The 13549-nt window shown below is 45.6% G+C and overlaps 1 protein-coding gene across 2 annotated transcripts in view; it reads right to left on the minus strand.

Annotated features, from left to right (window-relative positions):
• ADCY8 (adenylate cyclase 8) overlaps positions 1-12971 on the minus strand; it is a 122476-nt gene extending 109505 nt beyond the window's left edge. For both annotated transcript variants that reach the window (XM_061374091.1, XM_061374090.1), the window contains exon 1: positions 11961-12971. In XM_061374091.1, coding sequence (XP_061230075.1) covers positions 11961-12887 — 927 coding nt within the window. In that variant the 5' untranslated portion in view covers positions 12888-12971. The remainder of the gene's footprint in view (positions 1-11960) is intronic.
• Between the last annotated feature and the right edge of the window lie 578 nt (positions 12972-13549).

Below are 13549 nucleotides of genomic sequence, written 5' to 3' on the forward strand. Positions count from 1 at the left end.
TACTGGTTGCTTTTGCATTTTAAAAGATCAACTGTGTCAAGTTTAATTATAGAAGTCTTGTATTGTAGAAGAAAACCAGAAGTGATTTCACATACTCTTCCTTTTTATACATCATCAAAAGAGTCCTTCAGTAAATGACATGTGGATAGCCCATTTGTAAATTCAACGAGGAAGTTAGTATGCTCTGGTGCCATGGAAAGCCATCTGGCCAGCAAACATTTGTCAGCTGCTTGAAGAGAAAAGAACAGCTACCTTAACATTCTCCATGCCAAGTTTCAAGGCTTCAGGCCATCAAACAAACTTATACACTTTTTTATGCAAATGAGTGCTTTCCTTCACTTTTAAATAATTGGCATAATGTTAAGATGCAATTTTTTACAGTCCTCCAAAGTCACATTACCTCTGAGTCCTATCTTTAAAGCTTGTCAATTGTTTTGATTGTTGATGAGATTTGGAGTAAGTGACTGCTTACATTAGATATTTTGCTATGGAAGAATAGCAAAGAAGAGTGGTTGTCATCGCAACAATGTGCAAAACTACCCCTTAAGAATAAGTAGACATAAGTACATTTTTACAGGAAAGAAGGTGATAAGTCATTGGAAAACCTTTTCTGAGCATGAAGAGCTATTAAGAAGTTTCATTGGAAAACCTTTTCTGAGCATGAAGAGCTATTAAGAAGATTATTGAAGGCCCTATAATACTGTACCATCACATAGAAAATGCAACATTTCATGTGTTCTTTTGCCATTTCTTGTAGACTCTCAGGTGGCTATTGAAACACAGCAGACAAAAGCAATTACATTAGCAGAAATAAAATACACGCAATAAATTCTTCCTCTCTTCCCACTGTTGTCAACAAGCTGCTACTACTCTCAGGATTGGGAAGAACACAGAAACGACCATAGCATCAGAGTGGCATTTAGCTACACTCTAGAAATAGTAAAAAAATATTTACAGTAACATCCTTGGGAAGATTCATACGATTTAAGTTCTGCCTAAGTCTTAAAGAACAATTTTTACTGGCTACTCTCAAAGACCTTCAGGTCTTGGAGGAATCAGGTATAAATCTTTGCATCCATTTTTAGGATATACTGCTTCCTGAATATTTCAAGTACAAGCTACTGTATAGAATCATAGAATCATTTAGGTTGGAAAAGACCTTTAAGATAATCAAGTGCAATCATTAAGCTAACACTGCCAAGTCCACCACTAAATAATGTCCCTAAGCACCACACCTACACATATTTTAAATGCCTCCAAGGATGGTGACTCAACCACTTCTCTGGGCAGCCCATTCCAATGTTTGACAACCTTTTTGGGGAAGGAAGTTTTCCTAATACCCAGTCTAAACTTCCCCTGGTTCAACTTGGTGATGTTTCCTCTCATCCTATCACTTGTTACCTGAGAAAAGAGACCACCTCCCACCTTTCCTTTCAAGTAGTTGTAGAGAGTGATAAGGTCCCCCCTGAGCCTTCTCTTCTCCAGACTAAACACCCCCTGTTCCCTCAGCCGTTCCCCATCACACTTGTGCTCCAGGCCCTGCAACAGCTCCGTTGCTCTTCTCTGGATCTGCTTCAGCACCTCAATGTCTTTCTTATAGTGAAGGTCCACATCTGAACACAGGATCTGAGGTGTGTCCTCACCAGTACATGGGGATGATCACGTCTCTGGCCCTGCTGCCACACTATTGCTGATACAGGCCAGGATGCCATTGGCCTTCTTGGCCACCTAGACACATGCTGGCAACCAGCCATTGACCAACACTGCCATGTAATTTTCCATCGAGCAGCTTTCAAGCCACTCTTCCCTAAACCTGCAGTATTGTGTGCGGCTGTGGTCCAAGTGCAGGACCCAGCACTTTGCCTTGTTGACCCTCATACAATTGGCCTTGGGTCATCAATAGAGCCTCTCCAGATCCCTTTGCAGAGCCTCCCTGTACTCTAGCAGACCAGTAATCCCACAAAACTTGGTGTCATGTGCAAATTTACTGAGGGTGCACTCAATCCCTTCATCTTGATCACTGACAAAGATATTAAACAGAACTAGCCCCAGTGTGCTTAGCATCTTGATCAGGTATAAAAGTATACACCATCCACTCAGCTTCTTTACAATTCAGAGGAGGGCAGGCAGGAGGGGAGGTTCCATCCCTGCAGCATCAAGGAATGTCTTTGGAATGTAATCATCTATGCTGCTAAACCTCCAGAAATGTCACAGGCACTGTTCTGGACTTGGTCAAACAATCCTCCCTCCACAATTCCTACATGTATTTCAGTAGTCATCACAGACCTGCTTTTCCCATCTGACAGGTCAGATGCAGGCATTCTGTTTGGGATTGATACACCTACAGCCTTTGGGGAGAGGGGTTGACTGAATCCTGAAATGTGTCCTAATTTTTCTTAACTCTTTGAGCTGCACAGAGCTCAACCTGAGACCTACAGTCTTCAGACAAATTTACTCAGTGCCAGGAAGGAGGCCATTTCTTCTTACTCACAGGTTTACGGTATTCACATATGGATCAGGACTTGATTTCCCTCAGTTCTAGGTGTGACGGTTTGAATCAATGGATCCCAATCCTAGGAAATAGGTCTATTAAGGCAACAAATTAATTAAAGTGAAAAATTTCTCCATTTCTCTCACTGAAACTGGTCTACTGCATGGATATGAAAGCAAGCAGCATGTGGTCACAAGAAAACTAGCTAAGGAGGTGTCTGCCTCTGTAGCCCAGTGCTGCAAACATAACCTTGTGGCATCTACTTCAAAGTCCCCTCAGCACAGATGGACTAATGTAAAGGAATCAGACTAAATAGACTAGACCAGACTAGACTATTTCAGTTGAAATGGACCTAATATGATAATCTGGTGCAACTGGCTGACCCCTTCAGGGCTGATCAAAAGTTAAATCATGTTGTTAAGGGCATTGTCCAAATACCTCTTAAACACTGTTAGGCTTGGGACATCAACTGCCTTTCTATGAAGGCTGTTCCAGAGTTTGACCACTCTCTTGATAAAGAAAAGCTTCCTAACATCCAGTCTAAACCTCCCCTGATGCAGCTTTGAACCATTCCCATGCATTCTGTCACCAGATACCAGGGAGAAGAGATCAGCACATCCTTCCCCACTCGCCCTTCTCAGGAAACTGAATAGAGCAATGAGGTTGCCCCTCAGCCTCCTCTTCTCCAAACAAGACAAAACCAGAGTCCTCAGTCCCTCCTTTTAGGACATGCCTTCCAGCCTTTAAGAGAATTACGTGGAACCAGACCTTTCAAGAAAGAGTAAAGTTATATGCAAAAATTTCCACTGCATTCAGTGTATTAATTTTTTAACAAAAAATGTGTTTCTGACAGAAGTCAATAAAGTATTCCTCTTTTGATGCACCATGGAAGATGATGGGCATGTTTTGCACAAAAACCTCAAAGCAATTGAACGTATTAGTCACATATTACAGCAACTGAGAAAGGCAAATTTTCAAATCAAATAAAGCTCAGAAACCTAAAGTGATGTGTGCGGGTCAGCACAGGCCAGTGATAAATCTAGTGATGAAATGGGAATGATCCTCATTCTCAGTCCCTAGCTGAAATCCATGGTGAATACTGCTCCTTCCTCTGAAAGAATATGCATACCCAGCTCATCAATTTAGATGCATACCGAACACGTGTGGGATGATTTCTATGTCAATTATAACCCTCTCTAGTATGTTTATGAAGATTACTAATTCTAATAAGCACTAGAGGTTCTTTCTCATGTGACAGAGAATCATAGGATAAAAGAATGTGTATATCCAGATCTTGTACAGTTATTTGAATAACTGCCATTAGATCTAAGTAATTTCGTTACCTAAGACCCTTACTCCAGAGTTATAAAACATCTGGTACACAGTATAATATCATATAATTCTTCTGTGCTGATTCATTTTCTTAGTTATTATTAGCTTTATTTGCATTGTGATGATACCTCTGGATCGATGGATGAGGCTCCTGCTGTGGCAGACTTAAAGCAAGCAACACAGAATAGCTAGCTCCATCCCTGAGTAGCTCCCAGGTAAATGAAGCAGGAGAGTTTGAACAAAAGAGAAATAATAAAATGCCTGGAGATCAGATCCCTCCAAAGAAACAAACTGCTTTTACTAATTAGGATTCTACCACTGTTGAATGCTTCCATTGATTTCACTAAAGTGGGATTTCTGCATTTTATATTTAAGGGTCTGTGCTGTTAAAACAAAAGGAAATAAAGATACAGAAAAATCCAAAAAGTAAAGTAATTATTAAATCAAAATTATATAAGAAAAATGAAGTAAAAGAATTAAATCATCAAACTAATTCAAACAGTATTTCATTTATACCTGGTGTTACTGTTCTCTAGATTAAAACTGAGAGCACCATGTGGAGTGTTAACACTGACAGACTATTTGGGAGAAGTACAGTTATTTGTTGGAGTTTTGGAAAAAAAATAGCTTGGGTTAGTTTGCTTTTTTTTTTTTCACACTAATACGCTTCAGCTGTTTTTCAGACTGCAGCAGTGGATAATTAATGAACTCAGCAGCCTTCCTCTCTCCTCTAGGGCTAACTGCGTGAAACCTTGCAGCAGAAGAAGCTGGCAAATGAAACAGCAGCACTGCTTAAAATAGTTTCTAATAAACAAAACCCGCACAATGAAATACTGCTCTGTCAGCCAGTGGCTGCCTGCCTTTGCAGTTCACCCTGTGCACATTTGTGGTATTGTTTGTTCTAGATTAGGCAGTACCACACATATCTCTGTCCACAGACCTGAGTGTCCAGAAAGATAAAAGTGACAGAGCTCACTCCAAGACATCCTTGGAGGAGCTGGATGCCCATGTTTGTGTTCTCTTTCAGAAGAAATGTGGATTCAGAGCACTGATTTCCCTAAAGAAGGTCCTGAGAAATTATCTTTTTGGTTCACTGAAAAATCCTAATGTCTGATGGATTCTTTCTCTTGCACTCTGTGGGCTTTAAATCAGGTCTCCAAATCATGCTGTTGGGAGTCTCTGAATCAGTCAGGCCTTAGTAAGATCCCTTGGTAAGATAATTAGTTCTAAGTAATGAGAAGTACTCAATACTTTTTGTGCCTGACCCCTTTTGACCAACCAAGTGTCTTTTATCCCTGGTGTCAATGAATGAGGCTGATACCAAAATTCTTTGCACCATTAACTCAGAGATTTGCATTCATCTCTATCCTTGGGCCAGACTGCAACTCTACAGTTCCTTCTGCATTGGGGATGGGTACAAGCTGCACTGCACCAAAACCAGAGCAAGTGAAATAGACTCTGCCTCTGAAGGAAGGGCTAGAAGAAAAAAAACAGGCCAAAGATTCCAAAACCACAAAGCAAGGTCCTTGTGCACCTCATTGGCAGACACATGACTACTGAAGTTTAAGCTAGAAGCCTGTGTTGAATATCACCATGCTCTTAGGGATCCTTCCACAACATGCAAATGGAATCTAATGTTTCAGATTGAACATAGAATAGTGTGGTGAATGAAAGGAGAGCTACCTAGGAGGGAACTATAACAGACAGGGAGTACACCTTAAACCTTGTTTCCCCCCAGGGTGTAGAGATTCACTGGGAAGCTTTTCCCGTATATTTGGGCTTCTCAGCCCCAAGCTCCCTTTTTTCCCCACCCCGTGGACACTGCCTGTATCTTTTTGTTCAAAAGCTGAACAAGGCCTCCCATTGTCTTTTAACATAGCCATATATCTTCTGTACAGCAGCTCAGTGACTGCAGGCTCACCCCTCATCCAATATCTCCCCTGCCTCACTAGGAAGTGCCTTCCCTGTAGGCTGTATTTGCTTTTGAGGAACTGGATAGGCAGCAGATAAGGAGGGAGAGAAATCCTCTGGGGAAGCTACAACACTCTGAAAAAGATTTAAGATCCATCTCATCAGAGACTGGGGAGCAGACTATACAGTCTGCTGGTTGGGACATGAGCTTGAAGGAATGATTTAATAACATATTATATAAAACACTAAAATGTTCAGCAAGGACATCACCAGAGATGAATTCCTTAATCAGTTGGTTACAGACTCAGAATTATTCTTTCTTTCTCTTTTTGACCTACTGGATCTTAGCCTCTTATCTTTCCAGAAAAAACAGCTATGCTAGGAATGGGGAGGGTTTGCTTTGGAAATTCTCTGGTCAGGTAGAGAAGGAAATTTCAATCCTCTCTGGGGGGGAAAAGGTTCAAATCCTCTGTCTGCCATATTCTAGGAACATCATCACCACATTTGTTGCACAGAGGAAGAGCACAATCCCCTTCTCATCTGGCTTTGACAGCAGGCAAGCGCTGTGTGAGTAGTACAACTGCTAAAGGTGTTCCCATTGGAACAGTGTTTGGATTCCAGCTAGGCTGCGTGGAAACTAAGACTGAGTCATTAAGGCATTTCACAGGATGCTTAGAAACAGAAGGGGAGTTTAGTGCAAGAAGACTGCCTTAAATATGATGTTAACAAGGTGCTTGCAGGGATGGGATGCTAGGTGGGAACTGAGTACAGCTTTTCGGGTTTGAAGTCTCTATCAGCCTAAGCATCACTTTAAAAGTTTAATTCTTTTATGTTTATTAAATTTCACCTTTTACACTCTAGTTCTCTTTGTGCTTAGCCAGATACTCTGGAAATAAGGAAAATGGAGGAAGGAGTCCTTCCACTCCCCACCTTCTCTGCCTTCTGGAAAGAGAAGAATCCTTTAAACTGTTCTAGTTTTGCATTTTTCGTTCCTGTTCAGATCACATCACTGACAGGGTTGGGAAGTGCAATAAGAGGATGGACTGGAGATATTTATCCCCTTCAGTGTTCTATATAGGCTAACAAGGATCATTCCAGAATGATCTGCTGCTGTCAGTTGTGTGCAGCTCCCATATGTGATTATTTTGCATTAGATGCTGCTATTTTATGGTGTCTGCCTCTTTCTAAGCCACAAGAAACAGTAAACGAGCAATAAACAATACCTTAAAAACAACCCAGAAGTGTTCTGACAGCAAACAAAAATGTCATATTGGATCTAGCAAAGTAACTTTCACTGTGCAGTAGCTGTTGTAGGCTGAAACTCACTGATAAAAGCAGGTTTCATTCATGTTTCTACCTGAGTACATCCATTTTGGAGAAACTCTCTGAAGGCAATTAATCACCAAATTGTAAATATAACTAATGCATTTGCCCTACTTAGCACAACAATGATGCAGCTGCTTCAGAGACAAATGCATTCAATTCTAATCTAATGCTGTGACCCACTGATACTGGTCAGGTGATATTACAGGATATAAAAGAAAAGTAGATCATAATCCAGGCTAAAATCACACAACCAGGTTAAAGCCACCCACTGTGGCAGAAAAACTAATAGTAAATAACAGTGAAAAGCAGCCACAGGGATAAAGGTGGAGTATTTCAATTTTGATTCTCAAATGGTAGCCAACTTGGAAACATCCTTATACTTTTGAGATTTAACAGCTACTCCAAAAACATTTGGCAGATATTTTTAAGAGATGACTGTGTTTTGTGCATACTCATATACCGATATCAGAGATCAGATTTGGGGAAATATGTAACTGAAATATGAACGTAAACACTGTCAGTTGCCATTGTATAATTATAGATCTATCTCTATGGGACTCCTTGTGATTTCATGAATTCTGTCTTTTCCTCTATTAATAACCATGAGAGAGGCTTTGGGGAAAAAAATACAAGCAAAAATCACTGTATTAATTCACAGAACTGCCTAGACCTGGAAAGACAGATTGTAACAGGACAAAAATTAGTTTCTCCTGTATTCGTATTACCCACTTCAAGGTTATTTCTAAATGCATTTTTAAAGTTTTAGTTAATATGTTTCATTTAGGACTTGATCCTTCAAGGCAACCCTTATGCAGGTAACTTGCTCACAAAAGTAGGCTTACTGACTGCTGGAATTTACTCATATGAGTGAAGAGTGCACAAGCAGAGGGTTAAAATCCAGAGCATGTTTGTAGCTTACATAATTCCAAGCCTGTCAACATTCATATCTATATTATCATTTGCCTATGTTACATAACACCAAGGAGTTCTGAGTTGTTTGTTCTTCCCCATATGTCTGAAACACATATATAGAAAAAAATAGTCTTTGAAATGTTGGATTACATACATCATCACCGAGGACAAATGTAAGAATAAATGCAATAGAAATGAAACTTTCATTTTGGGGATGTCAGAAGCTTATGTTGCCCCTAGCACAGTATTTGGCACACAAATCAATGCACTTGTTTACCAGTAAGATCATAGAATCATAGAATGGTTTGGGCTGTAAGGGACCTTAAATATCATCTAGTTTCAACCCCCTTGTATTGGGCATGGGCACCTTCCACTAGACCAGGCTGCTCCAAGCCCCATTCAACCTTGCCTTGAACACTGCCAGGGATGGGGCATCCACAGCTTCTCAGGGCAAACTGTGCCAGTGTCTCACTACTCTCACAGTAAAAAACTTTTTCCTAATATCTAGTATAAATCTGCCCTCTTTCAGCTTAAAGCCATTCCCCTTTGTTGAGCAATTCTTATTTGCTTCCTGACAGAATCGTCAAGTCAGTACTAGTGTTGCCTTTACTTAATTTGTGGCATCAGGCTATTTTTCATGGCTCTCCCCTGGCTGAGCAGCAGCACATTGCTCAGTTTTTCACACTGGGGTCAGTCGGGTTTAAGGGTGGTCATATCTCCCCATAATCACTGAGCACTTGGCAGGATTGAAACTACTGAGTCTACATGTTTGGTTTCTTGGGTTGTTTTGTTTGTTTGGTTTTTTTTAATCTAATTTCTAGCCAGTCTGTCCCCCTCACCTTTACCAAGAATGCTGGTTTAAATTAATTTTGAGATGCAAAGAAAAAAAATCCAATGACCTCTTAGGTGCTACTGCAAGAAAAAGTGATGAACAGTGGGCATTATTTGTATTCATGATGATGCATACTTTGTTAACTTCAACAAACAGCTGAATCAGGTAATAGTACTGCCTGCTTGTGTTCAGCATCACTGATGATTTGAACTGCTCGTGAACATATTTACCAGTGAAAACTAAGATTAATAAAGAGATTAAGGGAAAACAGATCACAGCACCTGATTTTCCTCTTGCATGAACTTACAGCTTCGTGAGTTTAGGTAGACTTGTAAGTGATTTATACTCATGTGACTGAGAAAAGGATCAGAACCTTTGTGTCTGTGGATGCTATTGGGTATGGTAATAAACTGACTTCAGGGTAGATGATTCCTTCTGTTCAGAATTGGATTCAGCAGTTTCTCTGCACAAAATCCTGGTCTCATAAAAATCAGTGGAAAGAGCACTCTCTGTACCATGATCAGAGTTTTGTCCTCTGCTTTTCGTTCATTATATACTTTAAGTCCTGGGTTTGGTCCAGCATAAGCAGCTGGCTGAATCTTGAGGCATAGCAACATGGTGATGAGGTATTGGTACATAATCAAATCATTCATTTTAGACTTGTAAGGCTTCTCTGAAGGGATAATGCAGTATTTTACCTGGGAAAACAAGCTCTGTGATAAAAGAGAGTGCTTTGCCTATAAGATCAAGAAATCAGAGAACCACGGAATCCTAGAATCACAAGTCATAAAACAGTTAGGGTTGGAAGGGACCTTAAAGATTATCTGTGTTGTCCCAAAGATTTCCTATATAACCTTGATGACACAGTCGTTTAAATTCTCTGTGTTCACCTGTAAAGTGGCAGTTATAGACCCTTTATCAGCAGTGAAGGCCTTCATTCATTCACTAACACCTGAAAGCGATCTGCAATTCTCTGGTGCAACACTGCGAGCAGTAAGGCAGGGCTGCTCCTGACCTGGGCGCAGGGTCCGGCTTCCCCAAAGCCGCAGGGACGAGGACACGGAGCCTGTCGCTGGGTGGCGCATGAGGTGCGCAGCACCGTGAGCGGGAGCGCAGGCGGGGTCCGCGGACAAGCGCGGAGGTGACGGGCAGCTCCCGCCGGGGCCGCTGGAGGGAGCCCCCGCACCGTGCCGCGATTCAGCACCACGCTGCCGGACAGCGCCCTGGGGTCTCCCGCGGCTGAGCGCAGGTTACGTGTCCGCGACCGGCGGAGCTCCGTGCGCATCGCAGCGGGAGCAAAGGACGGGGCTGCAGCCGATGGGCTGATGGGGACGAGGGAATGTTAAGTGGGCTCTGGGAAGGTGGGTGCCTGTGTAAAACAACACCGATGTGCGGCGAGCTGCACATATCCCTTTAAGGAGATTTCTATGTGTAGTTCATGAAGGCAGTCATCTAGCTGATAAATCTCTCATTGTGCACCTCTCAAAGGCACTTCATTCACACGACTGGCAAGGTACTGGACTGGGAAGTGAAGATGTTAGTATCTCTCCTGTGAAACGTCTTTATTAGGGGTATATGTGGGAAGTGAGTGTGTGTGTATGTGTGTGTGCGGACTTGCTAAACAGCTGATACCTGTGCATAATGAGACAGAAGGGCATTACTCATAGCTCCAGGATAGGACATGGAAATAAATTAATAAATCGGCATAATTCACACAGCCTTTGACCAGCTCTAACAGCACTGGCAGTGCAGGGGAGCAGGGCATGGCTTGTGGCTGCCGCTCATTCATCAGCACGTTACCAAGAGCTGAGGAACAACTCTGCACAATCTTCTTGTCTCACATTCACAGGGCTCAGTCAGGCACAAAACAGGGTGAACCTGTTCACTGGCAGTTGAGGTCAGGCAGCCAACAGCTAAGAAGTTCAGGGGGGAAGGACACAGGCAGGGGTAGGCAGGGATTTAAGGATGTCCAGGGTCTGTGGAAGGTAGATTTGTCCCAAGAGCTATCATAATCAAAACTTCTATGTACAAGATGAGCCACTTCCCAGCTGTGCATCCAGCATGCATGCAAACAACATACCACCAACAACACACTCCTCTGCACCCTCCCTCCTTTGGGATTTATCTCCCTCCACCCCCTTCTCCCCCATTCCCAGAGGCAGCCAAATAGAGATAGTAATCTGCTGTGAAATATTGGTAGCGCAGAGATGTGACTGTCTGTAAAAGGAGGGGGAAAGGGAGCAACAAGAATCTCAAAGACTAAGTTGCCCTTATTAGCCAGTGTTTTCTTGCCTTGCAGTGATGTTGGGAGTTTGGTGCACCCTCTCTTTCATGTGGAAGAAGCCAGGTGAGTGTGAAGTCACCTTAATCCTGGTTTTAATTCCTCAGACCCACATCTTGCCTGGTGCCTCTCAGCAGTTTACACTGCACACCCCCTTCGCTCGCCCCTCCTCTCCCGTGTAACCAGTACTCTCTCTTAGACATCACTTGCAAGGATGCAGCACGATGTCTGCTCCATGACCACCAGCAGAAAAGGCTTCTCAGCACCCTCCAAAGACAGTCTGGGATCTCACACAAAACCTCCAAGAGGAGCTTTCACCGATTTCACATATGGAATTGCTTTGCTGTCCTTGCACAAAATCTGCATGCTTTGCCCCTGTTTTCCCACTGCTCAGTTCAAGCTGCGCTGTGTGTACAGAAGCACCAGTCCTTCCAGCAGATCCAGAGTTAAAAGTCATGAGCAAGTGAAATGAGAGATGAGCAGTGGGTGAGTTTGGCCAAGACAGAATCATTTCATGCCGTGGAGCACTACTGGGAGTAAGGGAGGGGAATTATAAATGACCCATCCTCCCTACTTGCCCCAGGATCTCCTCTCCCCAAAGCTACTTCAAGGGACAGCAACGTAATGAATGTACAAGCAGAGGGAACAAAGTGGTTAGGAGGTGTCCCCACCTCCAGCTTCAGGTGAAACCTTGGGATAGGCAGTGGAAGACTGAGAAGGGGGAGAGGAGAAGGTTGCATTTTGTCTCCTCTCCAGGTAACGAACCTCTGAGCACCTGACTAAAAGGGAGAGCATCTCCTGGGACACCCTACACCTCCTGTCACCCAGAGTGATGGAGAAAGAGGACAGTTCCCACCCATTCCTCACCACAGTACCTGGTTGAGGGAAGTCACAGCCAACCTGGGGATAACCAGCTGCATGACGAGCTGAAGGACAGAGGTGACCAGCCCAGCCAGGATGGCCCAGGTGAGTGGCAGCGGAAGCATGCTGTAGGTTGCAAAAAGCGTGAAGAGCACATAGCCAATGCCGTCCCCAAGAAGGCCACAGCCCAGGCCAGCCGCCAGGATCTGCGTGGCCATGGCCACCCAAGTGACCACACCGCTGTACTGCAGGTAAGTGTACGAGGTCGTGTCCTTCCTGACCACCACTAAGGCACAGATCACCACCTCGATGCCAGTGAAGAAGCCTAAGAGGATGCCCTTAATGGGGTCCATGGGAGCAGAGGCCAGAGTCAAGTGGAGGAACAGCAGGGTCAGCTTGGTCAGCACGTCCAGGATGTTCATGACCACTTCAGATTTGCGCCGCTGGCCCAAGAAGTAGCGCTGGTAAAGGCGCTCCAAGTCCCGAGACTTGAAGGAGTTGCGGAGAGTGGGGAAGATCACCCCGCGATAGGTATAGCCCCAGTTGAGAAAGAAGTCGGAGTTACTGGAGGCACAGTCTAGGGGCAGAAAGCCCAGGTCCCCACTGCTGCTCGTGCGCTCAGGGAAGACTTTGGTGCCTCCGTTGTTGTGGCGCTCGCTGGCCAAACTCCGTCCGGCCGACTGTCGCCGGAGGTGGTGGTGGTGGTGCGGGTGAGGGTGGTGGTTGGGGCAGCAGGTCTCCTCGGAGCTGAAGCCCTTGCCCCCACCGCTGCTACTGCCGCCGCTGCTGCTGCTGTGCTCCTGGAAGAAGCGCTGCTCGGTGATGTGGCGCACGGCCGTCTGCCACAGCAGGCGCTGGGGTCTGCCGCTGCCGGGGGGAGTCCTGTTGATGGTGTAAAGTTCATCGCTGTCGCTCAGGCACCGCACCTCCGAGAGCTCCATGGCGGTGACTGGCGGGGGGCAGAGCACGGGAGGGGGAGGGGAGGGGGCACCGTCTTTGGGGAGGGGAGCAGAGGGAGGGATGGAGCCGCGGGAGAGGAGGGAGGGGATGGCGAAGGGCGGGTGGCGGCGGCGAGGTGGCGGTGGGGGGATCACATTTACAGGCAGGTCTCTGGGTCCGGTGTCTCGGCTGGCGGCGGGGCCGGTTTGCGGCTGGGGTCCGCGGGGCGGCTGAGCCGGCTCAGCGCAGGCGGTCCTCTCCCCGTGTCCGCTCCCGCGGCACCCCGCGGAGCCGCATCCCGCGGAGCCCGGCTGCGGCGCAGCCCAGGCGCCCCGGCGGGCTGGGTGAGCAGGGAGGGAGCCGAGCCGCGGGTCCGGAGAGAGGGAGGGAGGAGCGCAGCATCTACGGGCGCAGCCCCGGTGCCCTTCGGGCGATCCTTGGCCCCATCCGGAGGCTGGAGGCGCGGGGGGGTCGGAGAGCCGCTTTGCAGAGAGCCGTTCACAGCGGGCAGCTCCTCCCGCCGGGGGTCCCGGGGCTCCGCTTCCCGGGAGCTGCTGTAATTCCCGCGGCTGCGGTCAGCGGAAGCCCTGCGAGCTCGGGCGGGAAGGGAGAGGCGGCCGGTTCGCGGCCATCCTCGGTCACGGCGCCGGAGCCGCCGGCCGGG

The sequence above is a fragment of the Neopsephotus bourkii genome, unplaced genomic scaffold (assembly GCF_033783945.1).
Source record: "Neopsephotus bourkii isolate Nb327-2 ecotype Australia unplaced genomic scaffold, CSIRO-AGI_Nbou_v1 NB_1637, whole genome shotgun sequence".
Lineage (NCBI taxonomy): Eukaryota > Metazoa > Chordata > Aves > Psittaciformes > Psittacidae > Neopsephotus > Neopsephotus bourkii.